This window comes from Bison bison, unplaced genomic scaffold (assembly GCF_000754665.1).
Source record: "Bison bison bison isolate TAMUID 2011002044 unplaced genomic scaffold, Bison_UMD1.0 scf7180017864341, whole genome shotgun sequence".
NCBI lineage: Eukaryota > Metazoa > Chordata > Mammalia > Artiodactyla > Bovidae > Bison > Bison bison.
In genome coordinates this window covers 8,024,114-8,040,442 of record NW_011494913.1, presented here as the reverse complement: position 1 = coordinate 8,040,442, position 16,329 = coordinate 8,024,114, and the positions used below count along the sequence as shown (strand labels likewise).

Below are 16,329 nucleotides of genomic sequence, written 5' to 3'. Positions count from 1 at the left end.
TAAAGTAAGTTGGAATGGGTTTATTCCTAGAAGAGTTCATAGAGATTGTTACTATGTCTTCCATAAATGTTTGGCAGAATTCACTTGTACCATCTGGCCTGTACTTTGTGTGGGAAGGCTGTCAGCTACAAATATTAGTTTAATAGGGCTATTCAGTTTTCTCTTTCTTCTTGAGTGAGCTTTGGTAGTTTATACCTTTCAACAACTTTTTCTATTTCAACCAAGTGTTAGATTTATTGGCATCATTAATAAAATTTTATGCTACTTTAGCCACACCCCACACATTGTTATAATTCAAAATATTTTCAGATTTTCATTGTTATTTTCTCTTTATCCCATGGCTTATTTAGGAGTCATTAACTTAAACGTTTGGTGACTCTATATCTTTCTGTTAGCCATTTCTAATTAAGTTCTATTCTGGTCAGAGTGTATCTTGTATGATTTCCGTCCTTTTAAGTTGTTTGCAACGGTTTTCGCCCCTAACACGTACACTGGAAAGAACATGTATCACGCTGTTGTTGGAGTATTCTAAATGTTAGTCAAGTTGGTCGATAATCTTGTATATCCTAACTGGCTTTCTGTCCATTTGTGCTATCAATTACCAAGTGTTGAGATTGATAATTTGCCTACAGCTATTTCAATTTTGTTTTTATTTCATGCATTTTGAAGCTCTGTTATAAATGTATTGGAACTAGAAGATAACTGTTTTTCTGTTGGACTCACAAAAGTAGAATGCAGGTCTGTCCCTAAGGGCCATTTGATTTCTACAGAGAAGAAATTTCTCATCTTTTGCTGGTTGACAGTGCACATGGGTTAGGGGAGGAGGACATGTGTGTTTGGAATGAGGGGACTGTCCCGAATACAACATTAAGTTCACTGCTTTCCCTTTCATGTCTCATGCTCATAGTATTACGTATTTCTGAGCCTGCAGCCAAACTGGTTCCTTTTTGTCCTTAATGTAAGCCATATAAATGGCCCTGCTTCTGCTCTGATACAATAGTTGTCTTTCATATTTCAGTTTTTTATTGAGACCTCCTATTTACTGGTGGTTTTTCTCTTGTTCACTTCATTGCTGTGGTTTTGTAATTTATAGCATTTTAATGCTGTTAAGAGAGATGTTCAACAGCAAATTTTCTAGTCCTTTCCCCTTACCCTTTTGCTTAGCTGACCAAACCCTGAATGATTTCTGTAGCGGCTGGAATCAGCTGCCGCACACTCCCTATGTATTAGCTTTGCCCAGCTCTATGTCTTGAAGCTGCTTGTCAGTATCACCTACTCTCAGGTACCACTCCAATGCCAGTTTTACTCTCACAACTACTTTAGGCATGTTGCTTTGGACTTTCCCTGGCTCTCATTACCTACTTTGCCTTCATACTCAGTCATGACTCTCTTTTGCCAATGAAAGTACAGCAAGAAAGGTCATGAAGCTGCGAATGTGAACTTCCAAATTTCTTTCTCTCTGGCTGTGCTGGGTCTCTGTTGCTGCACAGTCTTTCTCTAGTTGCGGTGAGGGGGCTTCTCATCATGGTGGCTTTTCTTGTTGCGGGGCAAAGGCTTGAGAGTGGACTTCAGTAGTTGCGGTATGCACGCTTAACTGCCCCTCGGCATGTGGAATCTTCCCAGACCAGGGATCAAACCCTGTCCCCTGCACTGGTGGGCAGATTCTTAACCACTGGATCACCAGGGAAGTACCCCGTTTCTTTTTATCCCCTAACTCTGGCTGTCAGTGGTTTAAAAGATTATAATTTAGAAGTGTAACTGCAAGTAGTGATCATATATTCACCAGTATTTTGAACTTAAGATCTTAAACAATCCATATAGAAAGTAAAAGCACCTACTGAGTAGGTAAGAATTTTAAGAATTTAATCTGTAACCTAGATTCTTTGCCAAATTTGTGATGGAATTATCAATCAAATACAATTATTGAGATTTTCCAAAGGTCTTTGTTCAGGTACCAGTAAAGGACCAATCTTAGGACAACCCTTGAATTCTGAAAAAGAACCATTTTGCAACACGTTTTTTTTTTTTTTTTTTTCCATTTTCACATGTCTGAAGTTGAGATGTCTTAAAAATTAACAAAGTGTTTTCTCTTTGTCAATCTATGGCATCTTTAGGACTTCATGAAATGTGAGACATGCCCTGTTCTTCCTGCATTTTCTTTTTAAAATAATTTTCTTTACTTTTGGCTGTGCTGGGTCTTCATTGCTGTGTGGGCTTTTCTCTAGTTGCAGTGAGTAGAGGCTACTCTTTGGTTGCAGTTCGAAGGTTCGTCATTTGCTGTGGCTTCTCTTGTTGCAGAACACAGGCAATAGGGCATGCAGGCTTCAGCAGTTGTGGGCTCAGTAGCTGGGGCTCCTGGGCTCTAGAGCACAGGCTTAGTTGGTCCAAGCCATGTGGGATATTTTCAGATCAGGGATTGAATTTATGTCTCCTGCATTGGCAGGTGGATTCTCTATCACTGAGCCATCAGGAAGGCTCCTTTTCCTGCATTTTCATGCACAAGTTCGTTTTTCTGACTTTCCCTCCAAACTTCCTTACCACAATCAGCAAAATGCTTCCCAAGGACTCTGACCACATTTCAATTTTTTAAGAAAGCTAATGCTTAAAAGAGAACAATAAAAGCTAAACAGAGTTAAAAACATTGCTAAATTAAGGTATGTATAAAAGGAGACTTGGAAAACAGGCTAGTTTATAATCATTTGAGACTTGGACTTTAGATCTGCTCTCAGGAGTCATAGATCTACTCTCTGGACTCACTACACATGGATTCTTATGATCATATTTGGCTCTAAGTCCCAAACAGAGTATATATATCAGCCAATTAGAAGACACATGTGACAAATAAGAGTCAAATCCAGAAGAGATGTTCACATATAATCTTATGAGGCCAGGAGGAACTGGGAGGGATTCATAATTCTAGCACTCACCAAAGCAGAATCACATCAGTTGTGATACCATCTTATGGTATCCAAACTAGTGAGGGTATTATGCAATGCCAAAGCACAGATGCTCAGTCACTACCCTAATCATTCTATGTGGGCTCCTTTGAGTTGGAGTCAAATATTCTGGGATTGCCTCTTGAAGGAAAGCAAGTCCTCCATTTCTTATTAGACATTAGCTACATTTCCTCTAAATTTAACATGTCACTTTCCTGTTATCCATGTCCAGTTAACTGTTTCAGGTTAACTTTGATCAGGATGTACCAGTTATAACCCCAGCTCCTCAAGGTAATAAATACTGCATCTATATCCCCCACCATTTTTTCATGTAGATTCTAGTCACTGGTGAGTAGCTAAACTATAGGTGACTAGGGAGCCTCTTAAGCCTCACTTGGGGAATCACTGTTTAGAAAATCAGGGTTGCAATTAGTTCACTGTATAGTTAACTTCTGCTTTACTTATGTATTCACTAAAAAACAATTTTCTCTCAACTATTTTACAAGCTTATTGTTTTACCTTCTAGGAGATGATCCTTAACCCTCTGAGGTATCCTAGCTCCACACCCCAATTGAATTATGTATGATAGAGTGCATATTTTAAGCCTTGTCGTCTCAAAACATACTCTCCAAGCCTTCCTCAAGTTCCAGAGCGTAAATTTAATCAGAGAAGAGAGAAAATACAGAAAGAAAGGGAAAAAGCCAAGCAAAACAAACAATAATCGTTTAGCCATTAAGTGAAGCAAGGACCTGTAATTCCTCTAGAATATAGATAATATTCTGAGCCATGTCCTTTGAGCTGTTTTGCAGATACTGAAACTGCCACCAGATGCAAGAAGTTGTTTGCTGCCCATAAGCAAGCAGACCCCAGATGGGTTAGAAACAGAAGGTTGATGATATTGACTCTTAATTGCCTCACCATCAACCAATGAGAAGAATGTCCATGAGCTGATCATGCACCCCACAGTCCCCTGTTCCTCACCTTATGTTTCTCTGAAAGCCATCAGTTTGGGTCTGATGAGCACCAGCTGCTTGGACTCCTTTGGTGCCCTGCAATAAATGGTGCACTTCCTTTACAACCCAGTGTCAGTAGATTGGCTTTACTCTGCTTGGCCAAGAAGACCCAAGTGTGGCTCAGTAACAATGCTGTCAAAGCAAATGACTTTTGGGGGTTATAGCAAATATTAAAACATATTGTGCAATCATAGTTTAAAGAGGGCTACTCAGGACTGGAAGGAAATATGAAAAACACAAGGCACACGATTTGAAGAGAAAGCCAAAGTCCCAGATTCTCAGCGAGTGTGAACAAAGTCAATGTGTTCTGCTTAGACAAATATAAGCTTCTTGCACTTAGAAATGCTGGGTAGGATATGTAGCTCTAGTAACACTGGGTGAATGACAAAGTACAGACGTTTTCGCTCTGCCCATCTAAGCAACAAGAACAATCAATTCACTGTGTAGCATAACAAAGTGCTTGGTACTTAAATACCTTGAGTGAATGACTTTCAGTGAGGGAACATATCTGAATAACTCTTACTATATCCTGAGACTGTGAAAGTAAGAGTGATGTTAGAAATACTGAAGTCTTTGAAGTAAGAGCATGTGATTGAAGACCTCATTTAATGGGGATCTTTCCTGTGGACCCGCTGGTGGATGTGGAGGTTGGAGCTCTGGCTGAAGCCCTTCCCACATTTGTTGCACTCGTAGGGCTTCTCTCCAGTGTGGACTCTCTGGTGGATGAGGAGTTTGGAGCTCTGGCTGAAGCCCTTCCCACACTTGCCACAGTGATAGGGCTTCTCCCCAGTGTGGACTCTCAGGTGGATGCGGAGGTCTGAGCTCTGGCTGAAGCCCTTCCCGCAGTCGTAGCACTGGTAAGGCTTCTCCCCTGTGTGTGAACAGCGGTGGATGTGAAGGTTTGAGCTCTGACTGAAGCCCTTTCCACACTCCCCACACTTGTAGGGCCTCTCCCCTGTGTGGATGCGCTGGTGGATGTGCAGGTTGGAGCGCTGACTGAAGCTCATGCCGCACTCCCCACACTCGTAGGGCTTCTCGCCAGTGTGCACTCGCTGGTGGATGTGCAGTTTGGAGCTCTGAGTAAAGCCCTTCCCGCACTTGTCGCATTTATAAGGCTTCTCACCTGTGTGGACTGAGTGATGAATGAGCAGACTTGAACTCCTGGTGAAGCCCTTTCCACACTTATCGCACTTATAAGGCTTCTCATCTGCGTGGACTTCACGGTGGATGAGGAGACTTGAGCTCCTTGTGAAGCCCTTCCCACACTGATCACATCTGTAGGGCTTTTCTTCAGTGTGGTCCCTCTGATGAAGGACTAGATCTGAGCGCTCCCTGAAGTCCCTGCCACACTGACTACATTTGAATACTTTCTGTGAAGGGCGGATTTTCTCACCAGGGTGACCACCTGGGCTGGCGGTACATGTTTTCCCACAGTCTTGATGGCTACAGGGCTTCTCCTCTGTATGAGCTCTCTGATAATGATGACTGGCCACCCGAGATTTCCAACCACAAACATCTTTGTGGTTGTAGTCAAAGGGCTCCAAGGATTCTTTCAACTGGCCAGTATGGCAGACTGTCTCCCCTTTGAGCAATGGCAAGACTACTTCTTTTACATCAGCCACAAGTTTATCTTGAAGGTTCTCTGAACAATGCTCGATGGGAGGACTTTTTGCCCCTGTCAGTTTCCTCTCAGTGCTTTCTTCAGTTACAAACAGACTTTTGCTTTCCTGAGGATCCTGGGGCTCTTTCTTACAGAATGAGGAGTCCTGGGTGGCCATCTGGATTGGGACTTTCAAAGATGAATAGTCTTCACTCTCCATGTTTTTCTAAATCATCACTCTGAAGAGTCACCACACTGCCTGTGGTTCCTGGAAATATTAGAAGATACTTTTCTCCACTTCTGACAAGTAGAAAGATCCAGTTCAGGGTTACTTACACCTCCCTGTGAATATTCACAATTTAATTCTGACTCCTCGTTACTGTACTAAGCCACCTCTTCCAAAATTTGCCAGCAGGAAGGCTCTAGAGGTAATAGATAACATAAGTACTTTATCTTCATTTTCCACAAAATTTTCATTCAAGTCTCCTAGGAAACAAAGGGAATTCAGTGATAACAAACAAAATTTCAAGATTTCAGAGCTGCCTAAGGTAACTAGCAAAAAGTTCAGTCTTGTCCTTTACTCATGTCCTTTGGGTTAATGTCAGGAAGGGAGAGGCCTTGGGTACACAAAACAGAAATCTTGTCTCTGCTTTTAAGTACTGCCAATAAAAGCATTTGTACCCTAGCCTTGTAGAAGGCTATGAATCCCACATCCTTGTTATCCCACAATTAACATTTATTCCATTTTATCAATTAAATGTCAATGAAAATAAAATGAAGTACTTGACTTTAATAAGTGTTTGGGATACAAAGAAGAAAATACAAATCCTTTTGCTTGATAAGCTAGAATCTACTGGGAAGAAAGACAAATAGGTCAACAGTAATGCCATGTAAGTGCTTCTATATAGATGCATGCACAGTTAGTCATGGGGACACAGAAGGAAGGGCAGTTGGCTCAAACCTTGGGGAAGATTTCTAGGAGCAAATGTAAGGGGAAAAAAAGTGGAATGTGGAGAGAAAATATGACATGTTCTGGAAAAGTATAAGTAGTTTCTTGTGAAGGAAATAAAACAGGTTAACAGTGGAAAGACTACGCCTGGAGAGAAAGACAAGGGCCAGAACAAAGGGCTCGGTGTGTAGCTAGAGATCCCCCCAGAGATGTAAAGCTATTAAGGATTACAGTTGTGAGTGAAATGCCTGACTCTGTGATTATAAATACCATCATAAATGAGCAAGACTTTAAGGTGGAGAGAGAGCTGCTGTAGCAAATCAGGAGTGTGATGAGGAGGATGGTTACGGACAGAAAGGGAGAGATTTGTTCTAAATCACATGACAACTGACTAAACTCAAAAGGGAAAGCAGGCCCCAACGCATGACCCTCAAGTCCCTTGAATGAGTGACGAGGTATGGGCTACTATCTCATAAGACAGGGGATCTTAATCTCCAAGGCTAGAGTAGGGAAGGGGACCGAAAACAAACTCGGAATCTCACTTTTTAATTTGTGGTGCTGGTGGAATATTCTGCTCAGTAAGTGGAACGTGGGTCTGGAGCTCGTGGGAGAGAGCTGTGCTGGGATACAGATTACAGACTTACTACAGATGGGCCCCAACTGACGACGGCGTCACTTACAAACTGTCGACTTTATGGTGGTGTGACAGTGATATGCCTTTGAATTCTGACCCTCTCCTGGGCTAGCAATATGCTGGACAAACCTCCCTCGTGATGCTGGGCAATGGCCGCAGCTGCAGCTCCAAACAGCATGCTCACAGCCATGGTCTTTCACTTCCAGTGCAGCATTCAATGAACTGCACGAGGCCTTCAGCACTATTATACAACAGGCTTTGTGTTAGGTGCTTTTGCTCAACTTTAGGCCAGTGTCAGTGTTCTGAGCATAATTAAGGCAGGTTAAGCTAATTTACGATGTTCAGCAGATTAGGTGTATTAAAGGCATTTTTGACTTAAAAGTATTTTTCCATTTACAATGAATTTATGGGGATATAACCCAACTAGAAGTTAAGGAAGATCTGTAGTATGTATGTTAATCAAAACAATTAGGGTGAAGATCCTTATATTACACTGAAACGACCAAAATAAGAAAATCCACAATGGTCTTGGAAAAAGACAGACTGCCATTACTAGAATAAAATCGCTAGGGAACTCCTTGTGATAGAGTGCAGATGGATGAGGTCTAATGGAGAAACAAACAAACAAAAAACAAATGCACAGCTCAAATTACGTACAGAAAAAGGCTCCTGAAGAAGTAGGAGAACATCTGAAGAAGTCCGAGAACATCTGAAGAAGTCCGAGAAATTAAAATTCCAAGCTCAGAATCAACTATTCTGAAGTAAGAGAGGTTTGTTCTGGAAATAGGTTTATTATATCATGTTGGGCATTTCTAATGTCCCAGATAACATACTGGCCTTAAGAGGCAATCTCAAAAAAAGGGTCTACATCATAACTCACCATCTGGATTCTTACTAGATTCATGCCAAGCCCAGTCAGCAGAGGTGTCCCCTGAGAGCTGAACACACGTGCACCAGGAAAGGGCTGAGCATCAGTAGGGTGGTGCACTCCAGGATCATGCTGCGAACATAGGACTTTTGAAAAAAGAGACAAGAAACATAAGGAAACAAACAAGAAAGGTAGAAACTCATGTCAATAAAGAGAGGCGCAAACTCATGACACAGTAAACAGAGGTAACAGAATTTAAAAGGTTCATAATGAAAACCCAGAGAAATCTGAGGGAATATCACATCTAAAAAACTACGACCTAATAATAAAATATAAACACACTGCTATAAAGAATAATTAGAATTTTTCTAAATTAATAAAAAGGTTGAAAACAATGATAATCATAATATTTGAGACTTGTTGTTCAGACACTGAGTTGTATCTGTCTCTTTACAACCCAAGGACCACAGCACGCCAGGCTTCCCTGTCCTTCACTATCTCCCAGAGTTTGCTTAAACTCATGTCCATTGAGTTGGGGATGCCATCCAGCATTTAAGATTTACTGTCCTCATTTGGAGCACTCAGACAGCAGATGCATGGTCCTACGTGAGAAAAACTATTAGGACACTCACTCTGCACTGGAAGAACCACGGTTAAAATGATCGAGTAATTTGTGTCATAGCTACTGTCAGGCAGCCTGATTCTAAGGTCTGCAATCTAGATGGGTCAAATAGCTAAACGAATATCCACCTAAAATGAAGACTGAGGGGCACTCAAGGAACGCAAAGTAAAGGTAGACAGATGGATGACGAAAGCCTACCTTGTGCGAGTTCGATGAATATAGTGCAGGTAGAATGAAGAGAAAGAAATGATCAAAGAATTAACAGGGAAAAAAATTTTCTTAGAATTCAGGAGTCAGGGCTCACTAAATGTTAAAAATTGTGAAACCTCAGGACTTCAACAAAACAAAAAAAACTCAAAAAAACCCCCCTGAAACCCAGAAAATGCTAAATGCATCTAGACAGAAAAGCCAAGTTATGTGCAAATACAAATGAGAATTATATTGACAGTGAACTACAGAATAGCAGTATTGTATACCTGAAGATAAACGAGCAATATCTTCTAATTTAGGAAATAAACTGACCATAAAATTAGCCTTCTATCTCATACCCAAGTCAATCAGTAGACTGGCTAGACACTTTTTCAGGTAAGGAAGGATTTAAAAAATTACTGAAACAATTATTCAGCAGTGTACTGTGGTAAAAATTTTTAAATTAAGAAAAAGATGACATATAAGAAATAGCAGTGAGCATTAAGAAATCAGTAAAATAGATAAGCTGAATCAACTGTTGATATATAAAAGAAAACAGTAATTAACCAAATCAACCAAAATGCTCTAGAAACAGAATGGAAAGGGAAAAACCTCAAATAAATATATTTTGAAAAGCAAAAATTAGTTGTAGGAAAAAACAAAAAGCAGAACTGTAATCTATGTATACTATTTGACTCTGCAGGAACAAGAGTTATGAAGTCAAAGCAATGTAAGTATTAATCACTGATGTGACTCTGACATAAACTCTCGGGATGATGGGCATGTTGGGGGAAATAATGAAGTCAATACAAAATATAAAATATTGATAAGCTGAAAAAATAGCAGTATATCATAATATAATAAATTAAAACTAAAACTACCTGTTAACACTGGTTAAAAACCCAAAGCCCACTGACACATGTTGCTTGTGAATGTAAACTGGTATCACCCCTCAAGAAGGACATTTTAACAATTATGTCTCAAAACCACAAATCTCTGCGCTCAGCAGTCCAGCTCGGCGGTTTTATTCTTCAGATTTCTTGGCACAGTTGTGAGCGCTACTTGCACAAGGTTTATTCACTGCAGACAGCTTGTGACAGCAAATGATCAGAATTCCAAGTAGAGGCCCCACCTTTACTTTTGCCTCTCTGCACACCAGTCTCTTATCAAGCAGTCCCAGTGATACTGGGTAAATAAGTTCATACCATTGTATTGTCCCAATGGCTTCCCACTGAACTCAACACAAATTCACATTTTTTTACCAATGCCGTCAATGCCACGAATGAACCAACCCCCACTCTATTCTTCCCAGACGCTTCCTGTGTTCTAGCCACACTCCTTCTTTTAGGTGTCTGGGTCTCCTCATGAACTACTCTCTTGCCTGGAATATTCTCCCCCTACCCAGTCACCTGTTTAATGCCCACTAATGCTTTAGGTCTCAGTTTAAACACCACTGCAGAGGCTTCCCCGAACCTCTCAGCAATACATGTATCATTCTTGTCCCATCCCATGCCCTCATCCTCTCAGAACACAATTCTCCATCCTTCACAGGACTTAATGAATTCACAGTAACACGCTGTGTTTACTATAATGTCTCTTTTACAAGACTATAAGACATAGTTCTTTGCTGCTAAACTCCACAGCAGTCAGTTTTTAAATCTTGATTCCCTGCTGTCTCAGACTGTAAAGAATCTGCCTGCAATGTGGGAGACCTGGGTTCAATCCCTGGGTTGGGAAGATACTCTGGAGAAGGGAATGGCAACCCACTCCAGTATTCTTGCCTGGAGAATTCCATGGGCAGAGGAGCCTGGAGAGCTATAGTGCACGGGGTTGCAGAGTCGGACTCGACTGAGTGACTCACACACACACGTGTACATAAAGCAGTGGAGTATTAGATACGTTGCCTTCCCTCCAGAAACCTGGCTGGAACCAAAGAAAATCAATCAGACTTGCAGATCTAATCGTTAAAATAAAAGTATACAAAAAATGTGTAATCAGGTATGAGCCTGTGAGATATAAATTGAAAGTTCCGAGAAAAGAAGGAGATCGAGGACCTCCCTGTTTGGTACACTGGATATTAATCTGCCTGCCAATGCAGGTGATATAGGTTTGATCACTGGTCCAGGAAGATCCCACATGCCATGGAGCAACTAAGCCATGCACCACAACCCAGGAGCCCGCGTGCCTCAACTACGGAAGCCCACGTGCTCTAGGGGCTGTGCTCCACGACAAGAGGAGCCACGGCAATGAGCAGCCTACTCACCGCAACGAAGAGTAGTCCTGCTCCCTGCAACTAGAGAAAAGCTGGCACGCAGCAATGAAGACCCAGCACAGCCAAAGATAGACAAAATTAACAAAAAAAAAAGGAAAAGAGAAGGAGATTGAATGGGGGGTGGTCGAAGATCTCACACAGGTAAATTACTTGAAATAAAATCTTAACAGACAGAATTCACAAGAAACCAGAGCATGGTAATCAAGGGCCCCAGAGCAAGGAAGCATGGAGACCTCAGGAAAACAGGCTTAGCTGGAAAGGAGGTCGACCATGGGGCAGCAGAGAATAATGCTCTGTAGTAAAAGTAGAGCTTGAAAGGCTCTGAAAGCGAGGGGCAGGTTTAGAGGCTCTACACCAGCAACTAAAGGTAATGGGCATGGAGAATTCTCCATTATACTATAATCCTCAACTTGCTCCAACTGAGAGAGCACATCTGAGACACACAGGTGTGGGTGACTGTGCAAAAAAAAAAAGCAGTCTCAAACTGGCTTATAAAGGACGGACCACATACGGTTTCTTGGACAATTCTCCACGTAAGGCTACCATTCTCCAGTTCTCACCAAGTAAAGCTCTTTAGGGTCTTCCAGGTGGCACAGTGATGAAGAGCTCACCTGCCAGTGCAGGAGATGCCAGAGACATGGGTTGGACCCCTCGGTCAGGAAGATCCCTTAGGGCAGGAAATGGCAACCCACTCCAGTATTCTTGCCTGGAAAATTCCATGGACAGAGGAGCCTGGCGAGCTACAGTCCATGGGGTCACAAAAAGCTGGACATGACTGAGCATACACACACAAAGTTCTTTAGCTGCTTAGAATAATCAAAAACATCCTTTTCTGCCAAAAAGAAATTAAGAAAGTGATTCCTCAACTATAGCTGCTGGGGCCCCATCGATATTTAAATCTGAAGAAACAGAGACTCCAGGGCATTGGTGTTCAAGTTCATGTTCTTACCCACTGAGACCAAGTGGCTGTAGTTCTCCAGCATCACAGCTCTGTGCAGCTTCCTCTCAATAGAGTCCAGCAACCCCACTCTTTCTTGGTGAAGTCCACAGAGGCGTCCTTGAATGCTACCTGTTCCTAAAACATTAAGCACATTCCTCCTCAACTGACAACCATCTGAACAAATGCCCCAGAAGGAAGGTGCGGTTGGGAGCACTGGAAGAGGGGAGAAGAATACAGAGGAAGTGTGTAGTTCAGGCTGATCTCAGTCTAGTTTGGATGGAGAACCTTTCCTTTCTCATTTCCTTGCTGGGCTGTCCTTTTGCCCCGTTCCTACTATCATCCTGATAGCCTTAACACTAAGGAGAACAATTTACTCAACATGCTAACCTCAAATTTCTTAATCTCTTTAATGCCAATGATCTTTGCCTCATTTCAAACTCAGGAACCACAATTAGGGCCATTTCACTATTTGGATCACTCTGTTTTTGAAATATTATCTCAAAATGCACACCTTAAAAACATCTTCCTATTTTTTCTTCTCTTCTTCCTCCCTCACATCTATTTTACCAAGATCATCATCCTTTACTCCTTCCTTTTTCCTCTCAGCCAAAGTATACTTCTGAGATCAATTTTTCCCCTAGTCATATAAATCGTATGTCCTTTCTTCTTCTAAACTAAGTAGTCGAACATTCCTAGAAAATATAAAATAACACATTTACCCACAACCATAGAACACCCTCCTTAGGTATTCCCAAACATTTATCTCTAGTCCTAACCTTTCTTCTCAATTCCAGGCTCAAACTTCCCATCTACACTCGGATGTCTAAAAGGCACTTAAAACATATCAAGCCCCAACAGAATTTTTTTTTTTTTTAATCTTTTGGCTGTGCCGCATAGCCTGTAGGGATCTTATTTCCCTGACATGGGATCAAACCTATGCCCCCTGCTTTGGCAGTTCGGAGTCTTAACCACTGGACCACCAGGTAAGTCACCCCAACAGAATTCTTGCTCCCACAATCTCCATCAGTATCTGCTCTTCCCTTGTTGTCCCCCAAGTGCCGCACAACCTACTAAACTGCTCAAGCCCAAATCCCAGAAGTCCTTTTGATTTTCTTCTCACTTCCTCACATTTTATTCATCACCAAGTCATCTCAACTCTGACTTTAAAGCATATCTGAAGCCACCCACTTCTCTCCAGCTTGCACTATTACCATTACAAGTCCCAGCTGCCGTTAACTTGCCACCTACACCAGCCTCCTAAATCTGTCTGCCCACACACGATGAATCTTCCACACAGCAGAGGGTGACCTTTTACAACACGTACCACGCACGGCATGAAACTCTGCAAAGGCTTTTCCATGCACATGGAATAAAATCCAGACTGTTCATTCTGGCCTGCAAGGCTTTACAGACTGGGGTCCTGTCAATTCTTCAAGCTCAGCCTGCGTCCTTCCCCCCTTACATTTCACCTGGCTTCTGTGACCACACTCAACTAATCTTTAAATCCTCAGCAAACAGCACACCTGACTCAAAATCTAAATGACAAATATTTATTTATAAATTCACAATTAAAATCATGAAATGATACAAGTAAAAGAGAAATCTCGAGATCATCCAACTCGGCACTCAATTTACAGATGAGAAAACTAAGGTTCATAACTGCAAAGTGACTCATTCAAAGTCACAGAGGAAGAGAAGGGTTAAATGGGACTCGTACCTTTCAGCAGAATCAAGGACAATGTCTGGTATACAGAAAACAGTAAGTACTGAGGGAATGAAGTCCTTTCTTTAAATTAAAAAAATTATTAACATATGCCAAGATCTCAAAATGTCACTGTTCTAGCAATCCCCAACTTCATCACAGTGCATAATCATTAGGGAAGAGATAGAAGGAAAAAAAAAAAAAAGAGAACAGGTTCTTATGTCAATCTTTGCTGAAGTTCTCAATTATATTCAAGACACAAATATCATGCTTTCAATACTTTGAGGCAGCTTACTGTCCTCTAAAGAAACTGATTTTTATAAGAACTCATGGTACCTTTCTATGGATGTGGATGTGAGGATGGTTTTTGCCAACCAAAAAGATGGTCTTGCTGGTGGTGCTGTTAAGAATTAGTTCATTTTTCCGCCCCCGCCCCCCTAAAATCCATGCCTGAAACACTGTAAATCAACTATACTTCAATTTTTTAAAAATCATCTAATATTAAAAAAAAAAACCCAGCCTGATATTTTATTCAAATAACTCCTGGTGTGATGACCTGTTTAGTTACAGAGAAGAAACAGCATGAAGTTAGAAAACATGGGGTTGACTTCTGACTTTGCTGTTCTCTGCAATAAAACACAAGAATTCTGCTCCCTCAGAATTAGAGCTCTCCTCTGTAAGATGATGGCACCAAGGCAGAGAGCTAAGAGGGGCTTCCCTGGTGGCTGGTTAATCCCTTCCTTTTCAAACACTCTACGATACTGTCAGTCTTGAGGTAGCTTTCTAGAAGTGGTTTTGTGCAGACAAATGACAAGCTTTTTTAAAAAGCCTACATGGTAATTCAACAATTCATTGTACCAATTAAAATGTAGATACGTTGATAAAGGGAACAAAACAAGCAGAACTCAAAAGATGAACAACCCATCCTATCTACCTTAGTGATGCTCACATCAAGTATGCAGAGAAATACTTCACAATAAATGCAATAAATCTTTGGGTTGTACAAAGATCAGAGAGAAAAAAGAAGTGAAATTCTCCTTTCAGGTGGTCTAGGGGAATGTTGCTTAGGAACCTTTAATTTTTAAAGAACACCACAGATAATCTGATGCACAGCCTGGCTGAGGAGGATTTCTGGGAGTGACATGGTAATTACTAAGCTGTTATGTAACACATTTTCTCATGTCTTTAACTCAAGTTTAATAAATGATTATTGTTAATGTGCATACTTTTTTCCACACACATCACATGCTCATGAAGAAAAGCACCGCAGTTTATAATTCTATTTGCTTTCCTGAGACCACTTAGCACTAGATTGAATATGTAACAGCTTTGGATGACTGTCAATGTCAGAGAAATGTCTGGCAGGAAAAGGCATGCTTCCAGAGATTGGACCAAACATGCTGTGTTGAGTCTTTCAATAAAAGAGCATAGCCCAGTCCTCCGAGGAGTGAATCAAAGGAGGCAGGGTAGTTCAGTGAAAACAGCGGTAGCATTTAAAGTCAGCAGATTGTGCAGGCCCCAGTGACATCATTTGATAGCTATATGCTCTTAGTGTCTTAATGTTCCTATACTCACATTGATAAACACTGTATGTCTCACGCTGAAGTCCGACAAAGTAAAAAAAAAAAAAAAAACCAGAACCAAGACAGGACCTGACACCAGATACACACTCAGTTAATGCTGATGTCCTTCCCAAAAAAGAAAGGATATTTCCATTCTCAGAGAAGAGAAACCCCAACTCACCTGGAACTTGGTCATTTTCTCCTTTCAGGAAGGACAGATTCCTGGAAAAGTGGAGTTAAGGGAAGCGAAAACGCCGTGAAAATCAGGTCCACTTTGCTGGACACAGACTAGCCAGTCCAGCAAGACTGCCGGGGGAAAAACGTTATCAGGTCCTGTTGCCTTTACACACCCTCTCCTGGGATGCTTTCGCTGTCTCTTCACGCTGCGCCTCCCTCACCTCTCTCCACCGGGCTCTGGATCAAATAGCCCAAGCCTCCCTCGCAAACCCATGAAAATAAGAAAATCCCACTGCCCCCAGCAGTTCTAAGATGTGCCTACTTCCCCAGCCATTGCCCTGAAGTTCTAGTTAGAGCAAGCTCTCCGGATGAATGTGTCGCCTCTCGGAGATATTTCAGCTGCTCGAGACGCCTGAAAGTGACTCTATCGGGGATGCAGGGGCTCTGACGCAATCTCTTTTCAGCGAAGGCAGGACTGTGGGGACGGGAGGGTTGGTCCCTCACAGGAGCCCCTCTCGGTCTCCTAACGTCCACCGAAAACCTCCTTCGAATAAGGCCAGTCATCGGCGTGTAAAAGGCCGGTGTGGCCAACTGCGAAGCTCCCAGGCCAGCCAAGGCCGAAGCTCAGGCAGTAGAGAGGAGGGCCCCTCGGAGCCACTGCCGGCTCAGCGCTTGGGTCCGCCTGGTCTCAGTTGATCACCGCTATGTCTGGGGAACGCAGCGCCGGCCGCGGCGCGCGGACACACGTGCGGCCCTTGATCGCACCTCCGCCAGGACGCGCGCCCTCCCACGGCCACCCGCCAGGCTTCCGAGCCCCCGCAGCCCAGAGCCTCACCCGGCGACACTCCCACGACTCAAACGCCAA

The 16,329-nt window shown here is 42.2% G+C and overlaps 1 protein-coding gene across 3 annotated transcripts; it reads right to left on the bottom strand.

Annotated features, from left to right (window-relative positions):
- Positions 1 to 1,993: 1,993 nt before the first annotated feature.
- Positions 1,994 to 16,328, bottom strand: ZNF239 (zinc finger protein 239). Of its 3 annotated transcripts, none has more exons than XM_010854498.1 (5): positions 16,300 to 16,328; positions 15,469 to 15,509; positions 12,033 to 12,158; positions 8,013 to 8,146; positions 1,994 to 7,909 (listed from the first exon to the last, which is right to left on the bottom strand). In XM_010854498.1, exon 5 carries the CDS (start codon positions 5,767 to 5,769, stop codon positions 4,555 to 4,557), a length of 1,215 nt encoding a protein of 404 aa, XP_010852800.1. In that variant the 5' UTR covers positions 5,770 to 7,909; positions 8,013 to 8,146; positions 12,033 to 12,158; positions 15,469 to 15,509; positions 16,300 to 16,328; the 3' UTR covers positions 1,994 to 4,554. The 3 variants fall into 3 exon arrangements, with proteins under 3 accessions (XP_010852800.1, XP_010852799.1, XP_010852801.1); XM_010854497.1 differs by having other exon boundaries at positions 1,994 to 6,035; XM_010854499.1 differs by lacking the exon at positions 12,033 to 12,158 and having other exon boundaries at positions 1,994 to 6,035; positions 16,300 to 16,327.
- Between the last annotated feature and the right edge of the window lies 1 nt (position 16,329).